This window comes from Grampus griseus (assembly GCF_964374135.1).
Source record: "Grampus griseus genome assembly, chromosome: 13".
NCBI classification, from domain to species: domain Eukaryota; kingdom Metazoa; phylum Chordata; class Mammalia; order Artiodactyla; family Delphinidae; genus Grampus; species Grampus griseus.
Genome location: NC_139007.1, coordinates 45,648,057 through 45,673,795, shown reverse-complemented (window position 1 = coordinate 45,673,795; position 25,739 = coordinate 45,648,057). Strand labels below are relative to the sequence as shown.

Sequence of the window (25,739 nt, the reverse complement as noted above, 5' to 3'; positions counted from 1 at the left end):
ATGAAACACATGGAGTCATATGGGGATAGGTAGAAATGAAGATGGAGAAGACATCTAAATCAAACTTCAGGAAATTTCCCACAAAAACAATTGTAGTTAATGTTCTAAAACATCTGCTATGTTTCAGAAGCATAGACGGCTTCTAGGAGCAAAACAGGCCATGTTGTGAATAATTTTAATAAATAATGATCACAAAAACTATTCTACTCATTTCCTAATGCTTTTTTCCTTTTCTAGTTGTTATTAGCTCCTTAAAGTAACTGATTTGTTCACTTGGCAAAAAGTCCACATTAAGCATGTCCTGAAGTCCATATTAAATATGCTCTAAAGCCAGGCTGCATGGCTTCAAGTCCTAATTACACTCCTTATTAGTTGTGTGATTTTTGAGTAACTTCTCTGTGCCTCAGTTTCCACATCTTAAGTGGGAATAATAATAGTACCAAACACAGAAGGTTGCTGTAAGAATACTGCAGGTATTCAGTAACAGTTTCCATCCCCCCACCCCCTGGCTTTTTTAAATGTGCATACCTTCACTGGAGCACTCACTTGCCATATACTATTATTACCGTGACTGATCAAATATAATTGCTGAATGAATAACTATCTCACAGAGTTATAAAGTTAAAGAAAAGAAAATACTTGAAAGTATCTGATGCACTGCTGATGCTCAATAATTGAAACGACTTAGCACAACAACTGGCACTCAGTAAATATTAGTGATATGCATGCTGAACCTTATCTGAGATCAAGACTTCTTCCCATATATGTAGAGTTAATGAAATAGTGAAAACTGGCTAGAAAAATAATGATCTCAGTTTGGACACCTGATTCATACTAATACTTTTTTTTTTTTTTTTTGCGGCACGCGGACCTCTCACTGTTGTGGCCTCTCCCGTTGCAGAGCACAGGCTCCGGACGCGCAGGCTCAGCAGCCGTGGCTCACAGGCCCAGCCGCTCCGCAGCATGTGGGATCTTCCCGGACTGGGGCACGAACCCGTGTCCCCTGCATCAGCAGGCGGACCCTCAACCACTGCGCCACCAGGGAAGCCCCATACTAATACATTTTAAGGAATAATATACGGAACAGACACAAAGATGAAAATAAATGGAAAAAAATACAACTGTTTATAGGTGGACAAACTTTGGGCCCCTAAGCACATAAAAATAACACCAGCATTAAAAAAAATACAAGTTAGAACAAATGAAAGACCTTGTTTTATTACTGCTTGTATTCATGACACAAATGAAATGGAAATAATACTAATTAAATCAAAGAAGAGGAATGGAAAATAAAAAGCAGACAGATGTTATCAACATGTAGAGATATGAATCTGAGAAAAGAAGATAACAGTAGAAATGAAGGCAATAATAGACAATGATCTCCCAATAAGTAGATTTCAAAATCCTCTACATGATTTGTAAAATGGCATAGCAGACTGACTTCTTGTTTTATAAATTAAGAAATAAATCAAATATGCATTAGAAAATATTTCCTAAATAGTCACTTCAAGAAACCTAAAAAGTCCTGAGTTTCATGAAGGGATCCTCAGAACAAGAAGATTCTGTAGGAAGTCAGGCTTTTATAGAATTGCAAAGTAGAATTTTGCTATCAAGGAAAAAAGAGTAAAAGCAGGGAATTCCCTGGCAATCCAATGATTAGGATTCTGTGCTTCCACTGCAGAGGGCATGGGTTCTATCTCTGGTTAGGGAACTAAGATCCCGAAAGCTACAAGGTGCAGCCAAAAAAAAAAAAAAAGAGTGAAAGCAGAAGATGAAAAGAGATTTAGGAATTGATAATAAAAATTATAATAAATTATAATAATGATAATAGCTAATCTTAGTACAGACCTTAACGTTTAGGCACCATGCTAAAGCACTTTAAATGTACAAATTACATTTAATTGTCAACATACTACCACAAGGTACTATCCATTATTGAATCCATTTAAAAAATGAAGAAAACTGTGGATTAGAGAGACTAAATGACTTTGTAAAGGTCACACATCTTTTATTAAAGGAACAGGATTTGAAAGCAGGCTGACTTCAAAGCCCATATACCTATTATTTATATTGTTAGTAAAAGAAACAAATAAACAATAAAAGGCTAGAATCAAAAAGCTATCCTAAGAAAAAAAAAGAATAATTTATGGAAAAATAAAAGTGAGATACTATCCATAGGTAAAGCTAACAACCAATTAGGAATGTTTGTTTCAATTTTATTTTAAATAAGTGGATATTTAAATTTATTAGCCATTTTATAAAGTTACATGCATGTGATTTTAATGACCTAAAAAATACTTAATGCCTATGATAGTATATTTTTCAAATTAACACAGGCTTCTTCGATTTTTTAAACCTCTGATTTTTCATAAGTAGTCTGCCGAGGAGAATGATGTTAATTATACTTTAAATGAAAAAAATAAACCACTGTGAATGAATAATTGATATAACAAATGCTGTCATTTCATATTAGAAATGCTTAAGAAACTTAGAAATAATGTTTTAGTTTCATCAACAAATAAAAAATATGTATTATTTGAAATTTTGTCCTATTTACATTTATAAAACAGTTTAAAAAATCTGTTTCACACCTTATCTGTTCTGGAGTGCCTCCTGATGTCGCATTAGTTATCGCCCAAGCTGCTTCTTTCCTGGTGCGAAACTCTGCTTTCTGAAGAATCTCAATTAATACAGGAAAAATATTTGCATCTATAACACCCTGAGGAGAAAAAAATAATCATAATCAATGCAAATACTATTTTAAAAATATTAGGAAGTAGATGAATTTTGAAACTTGTTGGCTTTAAAATGACTTTTTGGAAACACCTTTGGAAATATTTTATTTCCAATCTTCCAACAAACTTTCACATACTTTCTTTTTAAGACTGGAGAATATATTAGCAGAATATAAATTTTAAAGATGATAAAGCACCAACATATGATTGATCAAAATGCATTAGTCATCACTGACTCAAGGAGCTTGATGGGACACTAATAAATCATTATTTAAAAGCTTTGAGAGGAAGATCATTGCCTAACTTATATTTAAGCCTAATAAAATTCAATCCCTTTTTAAAGACTAAACGTCAGGCACGGTACTAGAATGCCTACTACAAGTAAATGTTATTATTTTAAAGGAGGAAAGTCCAGTTTTTAAAACACTTTTCAAGAATCTTTTAAGAATCTTTTTTTAGTAACTCACTAAAAACAAATCACTGATAAAATGCTGACTTTTGCCCAAAATGACTCCTGAGATCTTCTTGTTTTTTCAGATCTGAAAGGTATTTACCTGAATCTGAGCTCTATTTCCAGCAGTGATGTTTGAAACAGTCCAGCAGGCTTCTTTTCTGATTGACTCCTTTGAGCTACTCAATAAGTGTAAGAGACAGGGTAATGCAAAGCAATTTAAAATCACCTAAAACAAACAACAACAACAAAAAATGGAAATAGAAAGTTTTATTGGAGAAAAACTACACAAAAATATACTAATTATTTGGTACAGATGAACTGGTTTGCAGGGCAGAAATAGAGACACAGATGTAGAGAACAAACGTATGGCCACCAAGGGGGGAAAGCAGGGGGTGGTAGTGGTTGGGAGATTGGGATTGACACAGCTACACTAATATGTATAAAATAGATAACTAATAAGAAACTGCTGTATAAAAAATAAATAAAATTCAAAACTTCAAAGAAAAATACTATTTAGAAACACAAAAATCATTCTGCATTAAAAATCATTAACTGCATTGAGAAAAAAGAAAAAAGCAATTCCTCTCAAAGTAAAACTTAAGCACTTGCTGTCTTCTACCCTCCCAATTTGCCAAAAGTTGTTCAATGTTGGTGTAGTGAGGTGCCCTGCTCTCAATCCACTCATCTGCAAATAAAAGCAGCATATTCAGAGGTGTGTCCTTCAAGTTTACAAATACATGCACAGTTCGACTGATACAACTACTTGAAGAGAGATTTAGTGATTGGTCAGCAACCATCCTCTAAGTTTTGCCAAATGAAAAAAATATACAGGGAAAAATATATCTGTCTATCAACATATCTCAAACAGTCTGAAAGTATCTAATTCCATAACTGTTACGAAACCTTAATGTGTATAAGTCTGTTTGTTTCATTAAAATTTTTACTGTTCCATTTTCCATTTTCCTTTTCTAAGTAAGTATAGTCTGCTTTGTCTCTTTACATTCTTTATTCCATGGCAAGATTAATTATGTTCCATTTTCAAAGTACCCACAATGATTTACATTAAGTTTACTTGGTTAAAAACATATGAAGCAGTGCACCGAAATTCTGCTCAAAACAGTGTATGTTTAGAAGTGCATTTTATTTTAAAGAGCTATTTTAAATTAATAACTATCAATTTCTAAAGATCTGTTTGATAACTAAGGTAAGTATCTAAATATGACCTTAAAATATTAAAACTGAAAGAATGTAGATTAGAATAAAAAGTTTACTTTATGATGGCAAACAAAGGAGGATTTAATGTTTCAGAGTTTAAGCTTCTGTCTTCAAGAAAGACCACCCCACATCTGAAGTCAATCTGACAACACACCTTTTTTTCTTGACACCTCACCATCCTCCAAGATAGGCAGACAAAGACACACACACACACACACACACACACACACACCACACACACACACACACACACACACACACACACACACACACACACACACATACACAGAGTTAGCTACCAATCTGGAAATGTTTCCTTGCTATCATTCCTTCCATTCTCATAATCAGTCTTCAATTTACTATAAAAGGCCCTTCCATTTCCAACCCCACTTTTAACCTATTTATAACCAATCACCATCTCACTAGCAGTTTCTTTACCAGTCAAGTTTCACGCTTCTTAAACATAACTCACACGTCTGTCTCTGTACCTACAGTCACATGAATTTCTTCTAGTCTGCTGAAATTCTTCTCCACTTTTAAGATTTAGCTTTAGTTCCAACTCCTTTATGGAATCTACAGAGTTCTCAGCACACTGATCTCTTTTTTAAATTTTTATACTATTTACTGACAAATCAGTTCTCAGCAAACATACTACCTCAGGTAATTTGCTTTGTTTCAATATATATTTTCTCCTCAATTGAACTGTAAACCCCTCAAGAGCTGAACTCCTATCTTGTACTTCTTTACATCAATATAGGTCTAGGATAGTGCTTTCAGATAGAGGTATCTGAGATGGATTGCTTACTATCAAAAATATGCTTACTGTCACATTGTAGATGCCTGCATAATTATGGTAATGATAACATCTTGATTAATATGTAATCAAGTGGTATGAAACATGATAAACTTCTTAAAGTTCATTATGTCACCAGTTCATCACATTAAAGTCTGAACTCACCTGTGTTTGTATATCATCACCAGTCACAATATTACCAACTGCTCTTAATGCAGGTGATACAACTTTATAATCATTGTGCCTAAAAGTAATAAAAATATGAACTTACATACTATACTAAAATTTAAAGAAAATTTGCAAAAATTGTACAGAAAATTCTTGCATACTCTCTACCCAGAGATCCCATTCAAGTTTCACTAATTATCTCAGTAATATTCCTATAACAAAGAATCTAACCCAGAATCACGTGTTGCACCCATGTCTCTCTAGCCTCTTTCAACTCAAAACAGTTCCTTAGTTTTCCCTTTGACAATCACAAGCTAGTTATTTGGGAGTTTTTTTGTTCAGTGATTAAGACCAAGTTATATGCTTTTGGCTGAGGTCACAAAAGCTATACAGTCTTTTCATTACATAGTATTGGATGGCATATGGTATCTATTTTGTCCATTATAGTGGCACTGGCCTCTGGTCACTTAAGATGGTGTCTCCCAGATTTCTTCACTTTAACACTACTGTTTTTCCCTTTATAATTGTTTTGTGAAGAAATACTACTTTTAGACTATGTAAAATCCCATTCCTTAACCTACTTTCACCGTAAGTTTTAGCATATCTTGATATTTATTGTCTGAATTATTAATAATTATTAGTATTGTTGCCCATGATGATTTTCTAATGCTATCACTTCAACTATGTGTCTTTTCTATCTATTGATCTACTTATTTTAGTGTGGACTCATGGATTCCTATTTTATTCAATAAGTTATGTTACTACAATTTATTTCAATGCTCAAATCATCCCAGGTTTAAGCAGTAGGAGTCCCTTCAAGTGGACTTCTGTGGGCTTTCGACATTTCTCTATTCTTTGAGTACTCATTACTTTCTGGGTTCATCTTATTTTTTTCTCAGTCCCAGCCCTGGAGTTAGTCTATTTCTTCAAGAACCTGTTAACTCTATGTGGTGGAGAATAGTGTTTAAAAACCAAGATTTATGCATTTGGTGTGCTCATCTTGTTAGTACAGATGTGTCACTGCTCTCAGGCCCCTAAGAGGACACATAACATATATACACATATATTTACATATACATTTTTTTCTATATCTATCTTTTTATGATGAAAGCCATGAGTTCACACTGATACCTCTATTTCAGATCTAATAACACAAGATTATTTTGGCTTTTCTCCTTTTCATATGTATATCTCCATTTTCTAAGAATAAGAAGCTGGCTTCCATGATCATAATCTCTCTATATATGACCAGTCTTCTGATCCAGCTAAGCTGCTATCCTATCCCATAGTGTGTTGGCTCCAACCCCTGTTCCAGCCTGCTTACCTGCTCTGCTCTAGTGGGTGCCATCCTTAACCTGGGTCCTGATCTGATCCCCCTGTTGGATCTGCCTTCCCATCCTCCTCAGATGCTGTCCTCAAGCTAGGGCTACGACCCCTTATCGAACCTCTCTTTTTCTACCATCTACCTTGTTTAGGCCTACCTAATGGTTTTCTGACAAAAGAAGAAAGGATGAAAGATTATACACTTTTTTAAAAGAAGAGGATGAGGAAACTACAATATCTTTCTAAAACAAGTTTTCTTACAACTTTTTAACTTCTTTGTAAAGCAAATCTGTTCTTTTTAAAGAAGGTAGCAATAACAGCCCAGCAAAAAGAAACATGATCTTTAATACAAGTGAAATACTAAATGCTTTTCACTGCACGGACTTATACACAAATTAATTACTGTAATGAACAATTAACTAGATTATTGGTTCTGTGAGAGCAGGAACTGTATTCCATATATCACTAATACATTGCACAAAACTAGCAGGTAATAGGCATTTCATAAATACTTGTTGAATTAAGTCCCGCCCATTCCTGAAGAGATTAAAACTAGTAAAATTCATTAACAAACTGATTAGTTCCAAATAGAGGATATAAGAACTAAGTTTAAGGGTCAAATTCTCAGTATTATAGCTATTCTGCAGAGTGGACTTGGTAGCTTTTCAATCTTTCCTGAAGATAGTGATTCTTGAGATGTTTAGAAGGCCATTACTCTAACTGCTAAACTTAAAACACAATCATACACTTATTAACCATAAATTATAGTTACATCAAAAGTTCCACCAATCTTCGACAGACTCCAGAATCAATGACAGCTTGAATTTTATCATTGGATCCATCGGAGAGATAAGAAAGGGCCCAACACACATCTGCTAATACATCTGGGTCACTGCTAAACAACAATCGTGACAGGACATTTAAGCAAGGTGAAACCTGGAAGGGAAGAAAGAGCCAGTATTTAAAATTTTTCTCTATCTAAAACAAAGTTTCTTTAGGAAAATTGTTTCTACTCTGTTTAAAATGAAAATTTAATGCTACAAAAATACCAGAGAAACTAAGACATTCTATTGTTTTAAAATTATGATCATGAAAACTATATATAAATATGAAACTGATTACGATTCCTATTTATCTTATATTGAATAAGATATGTGGTAATTTAAAGTTCTTAAAAATAATTAAATACGTATTTGGGATGCCCTGTCTATGTCCAAATCATACACACACACCCTCAATGATTTAAAAAACAAAGTCCTACAGAGTTCTAGTTTTAAGAAAGTAAAATAAAAGCATTTGTTTCTGGCTTCTCAGAAACAAGGAAAAGAAGAAATAGCAATATAAATCTCATCTTTGAGGAGTCCAGTAGACATTTATACCTGACCACAACTGGTGAACTACAGAAACTGAATTTTGGGGTATCAAGCATAGAGGAGGTTGAAATTAAACACTGGATTGGAAACTATAGAGATTAAGTAAAAGTTACATACTGATTGAATTGAAAACTTCCAGCCCTCTTGCAACTCCCAGCTCCCAGATCTCCAGTGGTATTACCTAGTCAACCCAATCTACCCACCTTCCAATAGGAGAGTGGAAAATCTGTCTCTAGAGAAACAAAACGGTTTTAGAAAACATACTGAAATTTTGAGTTCCTCATAGAAAATATGGTTTTGCTGCCCAATTATCCTACAATGAAGCCCATAAGATAACAAGCCTGTACACCCATCTTCCAATCAGCTTTTTAGTGCCTGCCTCCTGAGTATTTCCAGCATGTCAAGGATCACCAGATATATGAGGAGAGCCTCCAGTAGGAAAGAGATCAAGACAAACAAACAATAAACAAAACAAAAATGTAGACAGACATCAGAAAAAAGAAAACTTCCAAAATTATAAATCCACAGATAAGAACATTTGCTGAAACCATAAAAGAACAAAATTCTACATGAAGATGAGCAATCAAAGAACAAACAAAATTATTGTTGAGAATATAAAATATGATTGTGGAAATAAAATTTCAAAAAAATCTGAATGATAAAGGAATCTGTCTCATAGAAAATCACAGAAAATTTACTTAACAAAAGTCTTAAGCCCTATTAATGTGATATTACACTGTAAGTTTGGAATATGTAAGTAAACAAAAAAGACCAAGATTCCTAACTCTAAAGAGTTTACATTTTAGAGGAAGATTTTTTTTAAGTTAATATAAATAATAAACACATATTATGTTAAAAGGTGTTAAAAAATGAGAGTAAAATGTGGGGGTCTGTGGCTGGGGGATAGTGATAGATTACACTAAATACAGTAGTTAGGGTAGAGCTCATGGAACAGGTAACTTCTAAGCAAAGACTTAAAGAAGAGGGAATTAGGTAGATATTAAGCAGTGTTGTAGGGCAGTGGCTCTCAAAGTGTGGTCCATGGACCCCCTTGAAAACTTTAGGGGGTCTTTAATGCCAAAATTATTTTCATAATTATACTAACACATAATTGGCCTTTTTCATTTTGTTGACATTTGCATGAAAAATATAAAAGAAATGGTGGGTGTCATACAGAGTGAAGTAAGTCAGAAAGAGAAAAACAAATACCGTATGCTAACACATATATATGGAATCTAAAAAAAAAAAAATAAAGGTTCTGATGAACCTAGGGGCAGGACAGGAATAAACATCCAGAGGTAGAGAGTGGACTTGAGGACACGGGGAGGGGGAAGGGTAAGCTGGGAAGAAGGGAAAAAGTAGCACTGACATATATACACTACCAAATGTAAAACAGATAGCTAGTGGGAAGCAGCTGCATAGCACAGGGAGATCGGCTAGGTGCTTTGTGACCACCTAGAGGGGTGGGATAGGGAAGGTGGGAGGGAGGCACAAGAAAGAGGGGATATATGTATACATATAACTGATTCACTTTGTTATACAGCAGAAACTAACGCACATTGTAAAGCAATTATACTCCAATAAAGACATTAAAAAAAAAAAGAAAGAAACGGTGGGTAAAACTATCAGCACATTTACACAAATCAAAGCAGTGATACCAAAATGTACCACAGATCTTTGTATTCTTCATGTCCACACACTTGTAGTTAAAAGTGGGGAGGAAGAATAACCTTGAAGAAGCAGTAAAAATTACTAATTTTATTAAATCTCAACCCTTGAATATATGTCTTCTGAATATATTGAGATAAAATGGGGAATACACATAGAACACTTCTGCATATCAAAAAAGTAAGATGGTGATCCCCAGGAAAAACACTCATTTGAGTTACAAGCTGAATTAGCTATTTTTTCCCATGGGAATATCATTTTTACTTAAAAGACTGTTAATCGTTACTCAGTCTTAGATATTTGGCAGACATTTTTTTTTGGAAAATAAAGTGAGCCTTTCCATTGTATATCTTTTGATTTTATGTATGTGCAAATATTGTCTAGTCAATAAAAAAAGTAATTACTAAAAAAAGAGTAAAGTCCCTTTAATCTCTAAAACTCTATAATAAGGAGACTTAAAAGTTTATGTAGACAGATTCCTTAATTTTTGTATTTTACAAATACCTTACTAAAGTTTGGAGGAGGATTTTTGCCTCTACATAAATTTGAGAGGGCCCATACTGCATTTCTGGTTGTTGTAAGTCTGTTTGAATTTGTTAATAACCTGCCAAGAAAAAGAAAAAAGGAATTGTCACTTTACATTCATTTTTCCTCTTTAGCTGTTTTCTACTATCATAACATAAAAATTCTTAATATATTTTAGAAGGAATTCAAACCGACCTGGTAAAATAGGAAAAGGAATTTTTAAAAATTCATTATATTTCCAGAAACAAAAATAAATATATCACAGCTCTATTTTGAAAATTTTAAAAATATGACCTGAATGGATTCTTATAAGATATAAAACATGTTCAAAATAAAGCGTGCTATGGTAAACTGACTTATTAATTTCTATATATTTTAAAAAGAGTATATTATTAGATTACTTTTTTTAACCGTGAAAATAATACACTACACAAATTCATGAAGTAAGAACTACAGAGTCAAAGTGAATGAAGATCAGCTGTTGAGAAGAGATAGTTTGTTTTCTTCTGTTTTGTTTTAAACAGATTGCCTATCTTAGTATTTTCATCTGCAACCTGCTATCAACCTGCTAGAAGTACAGAGAACCTAGCTTTAAAAAAAATTCTTGTTCTGGAGTGACTTCAGCAAAAATGGTAGAGAAGGGAACTCTGGGGGCCTATCCTTCCCCAAAACACCAAAAAAATTTTGCAAACTCTGTCAGAATCAACTTTATCAGAACTCTCCAAGAAAGTAAAAGTTCACAATAAGCAAGTAAACTTTTAATCAGGAAGGGGCTGAAATGTGGTAGGAGAGCTTTCTGGCAATATAACTTGCCTTTGCCCAATACCCTCCCCAGCCTGGAAGCAGCCTTGAAGACAAAAGCTGGAGTTCCCACTGTGAGTTCTGGTTCCAAAAGGGGCTATGGAGACTTGTTTCCAAGGAATTGTGTTTCTCTGTTTTGACCTGTCTGGGTACTCCCTGAAGGACCAATGAAGGGCTTGCCTTTGTTTTGCCTAACCAGGAACTCTCTCATTAAGATGAATGTCTGATTTGTCATCAAAAACCATGGAGGACAGAAGGCAATAATATATTTGAAGGGCTGAAAGAAAACTGTCAAAGAAGAATTCTATATCCAGCAAAATTACACTTCAAAAATGAAGGAACAACAAAAGCTGAGGAAATTCCATCACTAGTAGATCTGCTTTATAAGAATAACTATAATAACTAAAATGTCCTGAAATAAAAGGACAATAAATAATGACTCAAGGCCATATGAAGAAATAACATAACTAAAAATAACTACACAGGTAAATGTAAAAGGCAGTATTATTTTATTTTTGGTTCATAATTTCTCTTTTTTCTATGATTTAAAAGATACATACATAGAGCAATAATTACAAATCTATGCTAACAGGCACACAATGTTTAATAATGTAGCTTGTGACAACAGTAACTTATTGTACGACAGAGATGTAAAGGAACAGAGTTTTTGTATAATATTGAGACTAAATTGGTATAAATTCAAAGTTGTTGTTAGTTTAAGATGTTAGTTGTACTCCTTAGATTAACCATTAAGAATATAACTAAAAAATATACTAAGAAAGAAATGAGAAGTAAATCAATACAGTATATTACCAAAAAAAAGAAAAATCAATTAAACACAAAAGAAGGCAAGAAGGAAGGAACTGAGGAACAAAAAAAGATTTAAGCCATAAGACACATAGAAAACAACAAAATGGTAGAAGTACTTCCCCATCAGTATTTACACTGAATGTAAATGGACTAAACTCTTGACTTAGAATTAAAAGGCAATGACTGGCAGCATGCATTTAAAAAAAACAGAAATAAACAAAAACAATTCATGAACCATCTGTAATGCACTCACAAGACACTCCTTTTATTTATTTATTTATTTTAATTTTTGTGTGTGTGTGTGTGGTACGCGGGCCTCTCACTGTTGTGGCCTATCCCGCTGCAGAGCACAGGCTCTGGACTCGCAGGCTCAGCGGCCATGGCTCACGGGCCCAGCCGCTCCGTGGCATGTGGGATCTTCCCGGACTGGGACACGAACGTGTGTCCCCCACATCAGCAGGTGGACTCTCAACCACTGCACCACCAGGGAAGCCCAAGACACTCATTTTAGATTCAAAGATACAAACAGGTTGAAAGTGAAAGAGTGGCAGAAACATTCCATGCAAGTAATAATCCAAAGAGAGCCAGGGGAGCTATACTAGCATGAGAAAAATGGATTTAAGTCAAAAATTGTTTAAGAGATAAAGAAGAACATTATATATTGATAAGAATGACAATCCATCATGAAGTTATAACACATAGCAACAGAGCAAGCATACAAAGCAAAAATTGACAGAATTGAAGGGAGAAATAGACAGCTATAGAATCATTGTTAAAAACCTCAATATAGGGCTTCCCCAGTGGTGCAGTGGTACACTCCATGTTAGATCACAAAGCAAATCTGATATATTTTCAAAGATTGAAATCATATAGAGCACAACGAAATGAAACAAAAAATCACTAAAAGAAGGAAAATTGGAAAATGCACAAATATGCGGAAATTAAGTAACATACTCTTACACAACCAATGGGTCAAAAAAACTTCCAAGGAAATTAGGAAATACTTCGAAATAAATGAAAATGAAAACCCAACATGCTAAAACCTACCGAATGCAGTGAAAGCTCAGAGGAAAAATTATAGCTGAAAACACCTACATGAAAAAAGAACATCTCAAAACAATATAACATAAACCTTCATCTTAATTAAGAAACTAAAAAAATTAGAGCAAACAAAACGCCAAGCTAGCAGAAGGAAGGCAATAATAAAGAGCAGAAATAAATGAAATAGAGAAGAGAAAAACACTAGAGAAAATGAACTAAATCAAAAGTTGATTCTTTGAAAGAAAAATCAACAAAATAAACAAACTTTTACCTAGACTGACAAAGAAAAAAAGACTTAAATTAGGAATGAAAGTGGGGATATTACTACTTATCTTTCGGAAATACAAATAATTATAAGAGAATACTATGAACAATTGTAAGCCAACAAACTGGATAACCTAGAAGAAATGAACAATTTCTCAGAAACACATAAACTACCATGACTCAAGATGAAACAGAAAATCTAAATAGATACATAACAATAAAAGATACTGAACCAGTAATCAAAAACTTTCCAATAAAGTCAAGTCCAGCACAAGACAGCTTCACTGGTTAAGTTCTACTAAACATTAAAGAAATCCTTCTCAAACTCCTCCAGGAAATAGAAGAGAACATTCCTACCATTTTCTTTTTTACATCTTTATTGGAGTATAACTGCTTTACAATGGTGTGTTAGTTTCTGCTTTATAACAAAGTGAATCAGTTATACATATATATATGTTCCCATATCTCTTCCCTCTTCCGTCTCCCTCCCTCCCACCCTCCCTATTCCACCCCTCTAGGTGGTCACAAACCACCAAGCTGATCTCCCTGTGCTATGCAGCTGCTTCCCACTAGCTTATCTTTTACATTTGGTAGTGTATATATGTCCATGCCACTCCCTTGCTTTGTCACAGCTTACCCTTCCCCCTCCCCATATCCTCAAGTTCATTCTCTAGTAGGTCTCTGTCTTTATTCCTGTCTTACCCCTAGGTTCTTCATGACATTTATTTCCTTAGATTCCATATATATGTGTTAGCATATGGTATTTGTCTTCCTCTTTCTGACTTACTTCACTCTGTATGACAGACTCTAGGTCCATCCACCTCATTACAAATAGCTCAGTTTTGTTTCTTTTTATGGGTGAATAATATTCCATTGTATATATGTGCCACATCTTCTTTATCCATTCATCCGAAGATGTACACTTAGGTTGTTTTCATCTCCTGGCTATTGTAAATAGAGACACAATAAACATTTTGGTACATGACTCTTTTTGAATTATGGTTTTCTCAGGGTATATGCCCAGTAGTGGGATTGCTGGGTCATATGGTAGTTCTATTTGTAGTTTTTTAAGGAACCTCCATACTGTTCTCCATAGTGGCTGTACCAATTCACATTCCCACCAGCAGTGCAAGAGTGTTCCCTTTTCTCCACACCCTCTCCAGCATTTATTGTTTCTAGATTTTTTGATGATGGCCATTCTGACTGGTGGGATATGATATCTCATTGTAGTTTTGATTTCCATTTCTCTAATGATTAATGATGTTGAGCATTCTTTCATGTGTTTGTTGGCAGTCTGTATATCTTCTTTGGAGAAATGTCTATTTATGTCTTCTGCCCATTTCTGGATTGGGTTGTTCGTTTTTCTGTTATTGAGCTGCATGAGCTGCTTGTAAATTTTAGAGATTAATCCTTTGTCACTTGCTTCATTTGCAAATATTTTCTCCCATTCTGAGGGCTGTCTTCTGGTCTTCTTTATGATTTCCTTTGCTGTGCAAAGCTTTTAAGTTTCATTAGGTCCCATTTGTTTATTTTTGTTTTTATTTCCATTTCTCTAGGAGGTGTGTCAAAAAGGATCTTGCAGTGGTTTATGTCATAGAGTGTTCTGCCTATGTTTTCCTCTAAGAGTTTGAAAGTTTCTGGCCTTACATTTAGGTCTTTAATCCATTTTGATCTTATTTTTGTGTATGGTGTTAGGGAGTGATCTAATCTCATACTTTTACATGTACCTGTCCAATTTTCCCAGCACCACTTATTGAAGAGGCTGTCCTTTCTCCACTGTACATTCCTGCCTCCTTTATCAAAGATGAGGTGACCATATGTGCGTGGGTTTATCTCTGGGCTTTCTATCCTGTTCCATTGATCTATATTTCTGTTTTTGTGCCAGTACCATACTGTCTTGATTACTGTAGCTTTGTAGTATAGTCTGAAGTCTGGGAGCCTGATTCCTCCAGCTCCGTTTTTCTTTCTCAAAATTGCTTTGCCTATTCGGGGTCTTTTGTGTTTCCATACAAACTGTGAAATTGGAGGACGATGTTGGCTGTGGGTTTGTCATATATGGCCTTTATTATGTTGAGTAAAGTTCCCTCTATGTGTACTTTCTGCAGGGTTTTTATCATAAATGGGTGTTGAATTTTGTTGAATGCTTTCTCTGCATCTATTGAGATGACCATATGGTTTTTCTCCTTCAATTTCTTAATATGGTGTATCACATTGATTGATTTGTGTATATTGAAGAATCTTTGCATTCCTGGAATAAACCCCACTTGATCATGGTGTATGATCCTTTTAATGTGCTGTTGGATTCTGTTTCCTACTATTTTGTTGAAGATATTTGCATCTATGTTCATCAGTGATATTGGCCTGTAGTTTCCTTTCTATGTGACATCCTTGTCTGGTTTTGGTATCAGGGTGATGGTGGCCTCGTAGAATGAGTTTGGGAGTGTTCCTCACTCTGCTATATTTTGGAAGAGTTTGAGAAGGATAAGTCTTAGCTCTTCTCTAAATGTTTGATAGAATTCGCCTGTGAAGCCATCTGGTTCTAGGCTTTTGTTTGTTGGAAGATTTTTAATCACAGTTTCAATTTCAGTGCTTGTGATTGGTTGGTTCATATTTTCTATTTCTTCCTTATTCAGTCTTGGCAGGTTGTGCATTTCTAAGAATTTGTCCATTTCTTCCAGGGTGTCCATCTTATTGGCATAGAGTTGCTTGTAGTAATCTCTCATGATCTTTTGTATTTCTGCAGTGTCAGTTGTTACTTCTCCTTTTTCATTTCTAATTCTATTGATTTGAGTCTTCTCCCTTCTTTTCTTGATGAGTCTGGCTAATGGTTTATCAATTTTGTTTATCTTCTCAAAGAACCAGCTTTTAGTTTTATTGATCTTTGCTATTGTTTCCTTCATTTCTTTTTCATTTATTTCTGATCTGATTTCTTTCCTTCTGCTAACTTTGGGTTTTTTTTGTTCTTCTTTCTCTAATTGCTTTAGGTGCCAGGTTAAGTTGTTTATTTGAGATGTTTCCTGTTTCTTAAGGTAGGACTGTATTGCTATAAACTTCCCTCTTAGAACTGCTTTTGCTGCATCCCATAGGTTTTGGGTCGTCGTGTCTCCATTGTCATTTGTTTCTAGGTATTTTTTGATTTCCTCTTTGATTTCTTCAGTGATCACTTCGTTATTCAGTAGTGTATTGTTTAGCCTCTATGTGTTTGTATTTTTTACAGATCTTTTCCTGTAATTGATATCTAGTCTCATAGCGTTGTGGTCAGAAAAGATACTTGATACAATTTCAATTTTCCTAAATTTACCAAGGTTTGCTTTGGGACCCAAGATATGATCTATCCTGGAGAATGTTCCATGAGCACTTGAGAAAAATGTGTATTCTGTTGTTTTTGGATGGAATGTCCTATAAATATCAATTAAGTCCATCTTGTTTAATGTATCATTTAAAGCTTGTGTTTCCTTATTTATTTTCATTTTGGATGATCTGTCCATTGGTGAAAGTGGGGCGTTAAAGTCCCCTACTGTGAATATGTTACTGTCAATTTCCCCTTTTATGGCTGTTAGTATTTGCCTTATGTATTGAGGTGCTCCTATGTTGGGTGCATAAATATTTACAATTGTTATGTCTTTTTCTTGGGTCAATACCTTGATCATTATGTAGTGTCCTTCTTTGTCTCTTCTAATAGTCTTTATTTTAAAGTCTATTTTGTCTGATATGAGAATTGCTACTCCAGCTTTCTTTTGGTTTCCATTTGCATGGAATATCTTTTTCCATCCCCTCACTTTCAGTCTGTACATGTCTCTAGGTCTGAAGTGGGTCTCTTGTAGACAGCATATACATAGGTCTTGTTTTTGTATCCATTCAGCCAGTCTGTGTCTTTTGGTGGGAGCATTTAATCCATTTACATTTAAGGTAATTATCAATATGTATGTTCCTATTCCCATTTTCTTAATTGTTTTGGGTTTGCTATTGTAGGTCTTCCCTTCTCTTGTGTTTCTTGCCTAGAGAAGATCCTTTAGCATTTGTTGTAAAGCTGGTTTGGTGGTGCTGAACGCTCTCAGCTTTTGCTTGTCTGTAAAGGTTTTAATTTCTCCATCAAATCTGAATGAGTTCCTTGCTGGGTAGAGTAATCTTGGTTGTAGGTTTTTCTCCTTCATCACTTTAAATATGTCCTGCCAGTCCCTTCTGGATTGCAGAGTTTCTGCTGAAAGATCAGCTGTTAACCTTATGGGGATTCAAGGGAATTATTTTTATTTGTTTTTCGCTTGCTGCTTTTAATATGTTTTCTTTGTATTTAATTTTTGACAGGTTGATTAATATGTGTCTTGGTGTGTTTCTCCTTGGATTTATCCTGTATGGGACTGTGTGCTTCCTGGACTTGATTAACTATTTCTTTTCCCATATTTGGGAAGTTTTCAACTATAATCTCTTCAATATTTTCTCAGTCCCTTTCTTTTTCTCTTCTTCTTCTGGAACCCCTATAATTCGAATGTTGGTGTGTTTAATGTTGTCCCAGAGGTCTCTGAGACTGTCCTCAGTTCTTTTCATTCTTTCTTCTTTATTCTGCTCTGCAGTAGTTATTTCCACTATTTTACCTTCCAGGTCACTTATCCGTTCTTCTGCCTCAGTTATTCTGCTATTGATCCCTTCTAGAGTATTTATAATTTCATTTATTGTGTTGTTCATTGTTGCCCGTTTCTTTAGTTCTTCCAGATTCTTGTTAAATGTTTCTTGCATTTTCTCTATTCTATTTCCAAGATTTTGGATCATCTTTACTATCATTATTCTGAATTCTTTTTCAGGTAGACTGCCTATTTCCTCTTCATTTGTTAGATTAGGTGGGTTTTTATCTTGCTCCTTCATCTGCTGTGTGTTTTCCTGTCTTCTCATTTTGCTTATCTTACTGTGTTTGGGGTCTCCTTTTTGCAGGCTGCAGGTTCATAGTTCCCGTTGTTTTTCGTGTCTGTCCCCAGTGGCTAAGGTTGGTTCAGTGGGTTGTGTAGGCTTCCTGGTGGAGGGGACTAGTGCCTGTGTTCTGGTGGATGAGGCTGGATCTTGTCTTTCTGGTGGGCAGGTCCACATCTGGTGTTGTGTTTTGGGGTGTCTGTGGACTTATTATGATTTTAGGCAGCCTCTCTGCTCATGGGTGGGGTTGTGGTCCTGTCTTGCTAGTTGTTTGTCATAGAGTGTCCAGCACTGTAGCTTGCTGGTCGTTGAGTGAAGCTGGTTGTTGGTGTTGAGATGGTGATCTCTGGGAGATTTTCACCGTTTGATATTATGTGCAGCTGGGAGGTCTCTTGTGGACTAGTGTCCGGAAGTTGGCTCCCCCACCTCAGAGGCACAGCTCTGACTCCTGGCTGCAGCACCAAGGGCCTTTCATCCACACGGCTCAGAATAAAAGGGAGAAAAAGAAGGAAGGAAGGAAGGAAGGAAGGAAGGAAGGAAGGAGATAAAAGAAAATAAAGTAATTAAAATAAAAAAATATTAAGAAAAAAAATTTTTTTAAGTAAAAAAAAACAAAAACTGATGGATAGAACCCTAGGACAAATGGTGAAAGCAAAGCTATACAGACAAAATCTCACACAGAAGCATACACATACACACACTCACAAAAAGAGGAAAAGGGGAAAAAATAATAAATCTTGCTCTCAAAGTCCACCTCCTCAATTTGGGATGATTCGTTGTCTATTCATGTATTACACAGATGCAGGGTACATCAAGTTGATTGTGGGTATTTAATCCGCTGCTCCTGAGGCTGCTGGGAGAGATTTCCCTTTCTCTTCTTTGTTCGCACAGCTCCCGGGGTTCAGCTTTGGATTTAGCCCCACCTCTGCGTGTATGTCGCCAGAGGGCGTCTGTTCTTCGTTCATATAGGACGGGGTTAAAGGAGCCACTGGTTCGGTGGCTCCGGCTCACTGAGGCAGGGGGAGGGAGGGGTACGGAGTGCGGGGCGAGCCTGTGTTGGCAGAGGCCAGCGTGACGTTGCACCAGCCTGAGGCGCGCCGTGTGTTCTCCCGGGGAAGTTGTCCCTGGATCCCGGGACCCTGGCAGTGGCGGGCTTCACAGGCTCCTCAGAAGGGGGTTGTGGAGAGTGACCTGTGCTGGCACACAGGCTTCTTGGTGGCGGCAGCAGCCCCCTTAGCATCTCATGCCCATCTCTGGGGGTCCGCGCTGTTAGTCGCGGCTCGCACCCGTCTCTGGAACTCCTTCAAGCAGCACTCTTAATCCCCTCTCCTCGCGCACCAGGAAACAATGAGGGAAGAAAGTCTCTTGCTTCTTTGGCAGGTCCGGACTTTTTCCCGGACTCCCTCCCCGCTAGCCGTGGTGCACTAACCCCTTCCGGCTGTGTTCACACCACCAGTCCTCTTCCTGCGCTCCGACCGAAGCCCGAGCCTCAGCTCACAGCCCCGCCCGCCCCAGTGGGTGAGCAGACAAGCCTCTCGGGCTGGTGAGTGCTGGTCGGCACCGATCCTCTGTGCGGAAATCTCTCCACTTTGTCCTCTGCACCCCTGTGGCTGTGCTCTCCTCTGCGGCTCCGAAGCTTCCCCCCTCCTCCACCCACTGTCTCCGCCCGCAAAGGGACTTCTAGTGTGTGGAAACCTTTCCTCCTTCACGGCTCCCTCCCACTGGTGCAGGTCCTGTCCCTATTCTTTTGCCTCTGTTTATTCTTTTTTCTTTTGCCCTACTCAGGTACGTGGGGAGTTTCTTGCCTTTTGGGAGGTCTGAGGTCTTCTGCCAGTGTTCAGTAGGTGTTCTGTAGGAGTTGTTCCACGTGTAGATGTATTTCTGATGTATCTGTGGAGAGGAAGGTGATCTCCACGTGTTAGTCTTCCGCCATCTTTCCCCGGCCCGCCGTCTCCACAACTGTCGCAGCTTTGGCCGCTGGGGCCCCTCCAGATCCGGCAGCCTCAGTGAGGCCGCCCTCCCCTCGGGCTCCGGGGCAGTTCTGTGACAGTGGAGGAAAGAGACACCAAGCTGCGAGTTCCAGCTGTGCCCTACCTTGTTTTATGAGGCCAGCATTACCCTGATATCAAAGCCAAAGACACCACAAGTATGTATGTATATTCCTAGTAGATACGAAAGATCTTTAACACAATTCTAGGAAACTGAATCCAGCAACATATTAGAAGGATTATACACTATGAACTAATGGGATTTATCCCAGGAATGCAAAGATGATCCAATGAACAATAGCAAACAATATAATACACCACAGTAATAGCATGAAGGAAAAAAACATGTGATGGTGTCAATTGACACAGAAAAAGCATTTAACAGATCCCAACACCTTTTCATGATAAAAACATTCAACAACCTAGGAATATAAGGAAACCACCTCAATGATAAAGGTTATTTATGAAAAACCCACAGCTAACATCATTCTCAATGGTGAAAGAGTGATAAAAAACAAGACAAAGATACCTGCTTTTACCACTTTTATGCAACGCTGTACTGGAAGCTCTAGCCAGAGCAATCAGGCAATAAAAATAAATAAAAGGCATCCAAATTGGAATGGAAGGACTATCACTATTCACAGGTGACATGACCTTATATATAGAAATCCAAAAAAATCCACAAAATAACAAATAGTGCTAATAAATGAATTCAACAGTGGTGCAGGATACAAGATCAACACACAAAAATCAACTGTATTTCCATACATTGGGTACTGAACAAGTCAAAAAATCCAAGAAATAACTGCATCTAAAATTGCATCAAGGAAATAAAATACTTAAAGATGAAATTTAACCAAGACCTGTACAATAAAAACTATGAAATATTGTTGAAGAAATTAATGAATACTTAATTATATTAAAAGATATCGCATGTTCACAGATGGAAGACTTGATTTTGTTACAACAGAAATACTCCACAAAGTGATGTGATATACAGCTTCAATGCAATCGCTATCAAAATGCCAATGGTATTTTTTAGGAATGGAAAAGTGAGGCATCAAATCTGCATGGAATTACAAGGAAACTTGAACAGCTAAAACAACATGGAAAAAAAATTTGAAGGTAAACTGAAGGACTCACACCTCCTGATTTCAAAACTTACCATAAAAGCTACAGTAATCAAAACAGTTACTGGCATAAGGACAGACGTACAGATCAATGGAACAGAATGTAAGAATCCAGAAATAAACTCACACATGGATGGTCAACTCATATCCACCAAGGGTGTCAAGACCATTCAATGAGGAAAGAACAGTCTCTTCAACCAATCATGCTGGAACAAGTGGATGTCCACATATACCTCATGTCATATTAAAAAAATAGCTCTAGATGGATCAAAAATGCAAATATAAGAGATAAAACTATAAAACTCTTATTAGAAGAAAACAAAAGGGTTTCATGACCCTAGATTTGGCAATGATTTCTTACAAATGACACCAAAAACATAAGCAACAAACGAAAAAAATAGATAAGTTGGACTTCATCAAAATTAAAAACTTTGTGAATCAAGGAAATTATCAAGAGTGAAAAGGCAACCCAGAGAATGCAAAAAATATTTAAAAATCATATACCTGACAAGAATCTATCCAGAATATATGAAGAATTCTTATAACTCAACAACAAAAAGACAAATAACTGAATTTAAAAATATGCAAAGGAGTTAGATATTTCTCCAAAGAAGATACACAAATAGCCAACAAATGTATGAAAAGATGTTCAGTGTCATTAGGAAATGCAAATCAAAGCAAAATGAGATACCACCTCACATCCACTAGGATGGCTTAAATCAGAATAACAGACAAATGTTGGTGACAAAGTGGAGAAACTGGAACCCTCACACACTGCTGGTGGAAATGTAGAATGGTGCAGCTACTGTGGAAAAAGTTTGGTGGTTCCTGAAAAGTTAAAGATAGCGTTACTACATTACCCAGCAATTCCACCGGTAGGTAATATGTAAAAAGAATTGAAAACTGGTGTTCAAACAAAAACTTGTACACGAACATTCATAGGAGTACTATTCACAGTAGTCAAAAGGTGGGAATAATCCAAATGACCATCAACTGACGGATGTACCACAAAATGTGGTACATCCATACAATGGAATATTATTTAGCTATAAGAAGAACAAAGTATTGATACATGCTACCATATGAATGAACCCTGAAAACCATATGGTAAGTGAAAGAAGCCAGACACAAAAGGTCACACACTATAATGATTTCATTTATATGAAATATCCAAAATAGGTAAATACATAAAGACAGAAAGAAGATTAGTGATTTCCAAGGACTGAGGCACTGGAAAAAGGGGATGTGACTGCTTAATGGGTATTGGGGTTTTGTCTGGGGTGATAAAAAGTTCTAGAACTAGATAGTGGTTATGATTGCAAAACACTATGAATGTACTTACTGGCAGTAAATTGTATACTTTAAAATGGCAAATTTTATACTGTGTATATTTTATCACACACACAAAAAATATGTTCTAAAGGTTTTCCTATAAACAGTCTTTGAAGCCTCCTAAAACCATAACTCATTTAGAAATAAATTAGTTACACTGATTTTCTATATCAGGGGTTGACAAACTTTTTCAGTAAATACTTTTGGCTTCACAGGCCTTTCTCTGTTGCAACTATGAACTCTGTTGATGTAGCATGAAAGCAACTATAGACATTAAGTAAGCAAACTGATGTGACTGTGTTCCAATAAAATTTAATTTTCAAAAACAGGGGACAGGCCAAATTTGGCCTGAACACTGTAGTTGGCCAAGCTGTGATGTATACTATTTTTCTTCACTTGTATTAATGGGATTATTATGAGAAATTGCAAATCTTTTCTTATCCAGATTTGCTGTATTATAAATTAAAGTTGAATTAAATTAAAACAACAAAGCTATATCAGTATAGAATGTCCATAGACGCAAAAGGCTTATATTTACTGAGAATAAAACAAATTGAAACTCCCCAAGGCAGAATTGATAAAACCATATTATATTAATAGAAATTTTATGTATACTTAAGCATTAGCTAAATGTGAATTTTAGTGTGAACTACAGATTATCCATCATCTTTTTTAAGTTAATACCATTTTTCCTTTTGACCAACTACAGTGAGAACATCTGGCAGCTAACTTGACATTACTTCCTTTTTACGACCTTTCTCAATTTTTTAATGAACCTTTGAAACTTTCTAAACCTACTCTTTTTCTGAAATTTATTATGTTTATAACCAGGACTACATAGCTGGGTACTATTTGTCATTAGTTTTTTTTTTTTAGTTTGGTTTCTTTTTTCATAATTAAAAGCTCCTTAGAACATTTAAAGGGATTAGAACTAATAAATACTTACTGCTTAATAAACCATTACCAACTTGAGATATTAACAAATAATAAAATGACCTAGAGACAGAGAGCAAAAGTGAAAAGAGAAACAAAGTGCTCACAGTTAATCTACAAATCATATAATCAGGCCAAAAAAGTCTCAAATTGAAAATTTAAGAGATGTTTTTAATAGTATGAACTTCAAAATAACTCTGATATTGAACCCTGAATCAGTGTTTTCCTTCATGGCTCAACTAAATTCTCAAATACCATAAAGCTTAACTCTGGATAAGCCCAAAGTAAATGAAATCACAAGTGGTTCAGTGGCCTCCACATAGTAGGTACTCAATGTTAGTTGAGTGAAATGATGCTGAGAAATCCATTTTGTCCATGGAAAGTTATACCCCCTAAAATAATAAAATATCTTTTACAAAATCATATCTAAAAATTTATTCTTCCTATCCAATTTCTCAGTTTGGAAAGGATGGAGAATGGGCTAGAAATGATGAGTAAAATTTTCCCTTTCAATTAGTTTTTCCTTTTTCACTATTTACCACTGGCATTTAGCCTAAATAAAAATCCTCTTAGTAAATGATAACCAACATAGATAAAGAAACCTATCTTTCAAATAATTTTATGTCATTTCTGTAAAGAACCTTACATTACAGGGTAATGTCTTTTTTAAAAAAAGTATAAGGTATTTGAAAAAGAAACCACTAGCTAAGTCATTTTAAGTAAAATTCTAATTCTGAAAGAAAACTCTTTGTTCTCTGAACATTTCAAAATCAAATATGAAAACCTGACACCCTCAATACATCATCTGTTCATGTATTAAATACTCCCTGCTTTAGCAACTTTTATTGTATTAAAAACTACTACTTATCCTTGTTTTGTAGAATAATTATATTAGCAGAGTAAGCATCAAGTAAGCAAGGACCACTGTGAAGTGTGGCTTAAGAGAACATAAAAGACAGATATGATACAATTGGAAAATTTTTGTTGTTGTTAGTTTTACGTACTTTCAAGCTATTTCAGGCTTGGATAAACATAAGCGAAATTTAAAAGTATCATTGAAGAACTTAATTGTGTATGTAGTAATATAGTGTAGAAAACAGTCTGCTTTTCCCAAAGTAGTATTTAATCATGATAACTTAAAGTACTTACTCTAAAAGAGGTGGAAGTATTTCACAATTCAAAACAAAATCTCTGCATTCTGCATTGTCACCAGCAATATTACCAAGTGCCCAAACAGCCTTAGAAAAATAAGAAAAAAAGATTCTTTTATGACAATATCTTAAATAAGATGCTCTCTCTTAAGAATGAGATTTTAGTGTAGAAGGAAAAAAGTGATAGTTTTCAAGATGTTAAAACAAAACATGCTAGTAGGAAACAAGAAAGGAAAACTTTAAAAGTACCTTTAGTAATATTTTTAGTCAAATTGAAGCATAGGGCATTTAAAAACTTTTTCTTACATTCTAGTGAAATGTTTATTCTGTTCAACAAAGTGATAGTTTGTCTACTCTGAATCTACATGGAGAGACAAAATAGAGTTGACCCTTGAACAATGAGGGGGTGAGGGGCACCAAGCCCTGCACAGTCGAGAATCCATGTATAACTTTACAGTTGGCCCTCCTTATCCAAGGTTCTGCATTTGCAGATTCAACCAACCTCAGACTGCATAGTACTGTAGTACGTATTTATTACAAAAAATCCATGTGTAAGTGAACCGCACAGTTCAAACCTGTTGTTGTTCAAGGGTCAACTGTATATCTATATTTAGTGAATCTTCCAATTACCTATGCTAGAGGTTTGCTCCTATGCCAAGGAATCCACTCACTGGGAAGGGACTGACTTGTAAAAGAAAAAAGGACAGACAAAGCATAGGAAAGGAAGGTAAAGCTAATGTGAGAATTGGCTTGAATTGATGCTTGAAAATAAGTTTAGAGTTAGTCCAGCTTAAATAAATGGTAGTAAAAGATTATTCAAATATTAAATTTCAATTAGATGAGAAATTACACAGATGCAAATGATCATTATATTCTCATTTCAAGCTTTTCATATAAGTATAAAAGTAGACATTAAGTTACTTTTTCAATTGGGAAAATTTTATTTTAACATCTAAAATATGCATTAATATTTTTAACATCTACTCTAGACCAACGCTTATTGTCTATTTTTTTAAGAAAAATTTTTTAAAGTGATGACATTTTGCAACCTGTGAAGTATTTTGTTGGTGGGGATATAAATTTGTTAACATTTTTGGAAGTTTACTTTGAAATATGTAATAAGAAATTGTAAA

The 25,739-nt window shown here is 35.5% G+C and overlaps 1 protein-coding gene across 1 annotated transcript in view; it reads right to left on the bottom strand.

Annotated features, from left to right (window-relative positions):
- The window catches only part of KPNA5 (karyopherin subunit alpha 5), a 46,710-nt gene that overhangs the window by 6,414 nt on the left and 14,557 nt on the right, over nucleotides 1-25,739 (bottom strand). The window contains exons 7-12 of the mRNA XM_082668974.1: nucleotides 24,605-24,693; nucleotides 10,234-10,333; nucleotides 7,461-7,624; nucleotides 5,363-5,441; nucleotides 3,290-3,415; nucleotides 2,592-2,719 (exon numbers count right to left, since the gene is read on the bottom strand). Of these exons, the coding sequence (XP_082525100.1) occupies nucleotides 2,592-2,719; nucleotides 3,290-3,415; nucleotides 5,363-5,441; nucleotides 7,461-7,624; nucleotides 10,234-10,333; nucleotides 24,605-24,693 (686 nt within the window). The remainder of the gene's footprint in view (nucleotides 1-2,591; nucleotides 2,720-3,289; nucleotides 3,416-5,362; nucleotides 5,442-7,460; nucleotides 7,625-10,233; nucleotides 10,334-24,604; nucleotides 24,694-25,739) is intronic.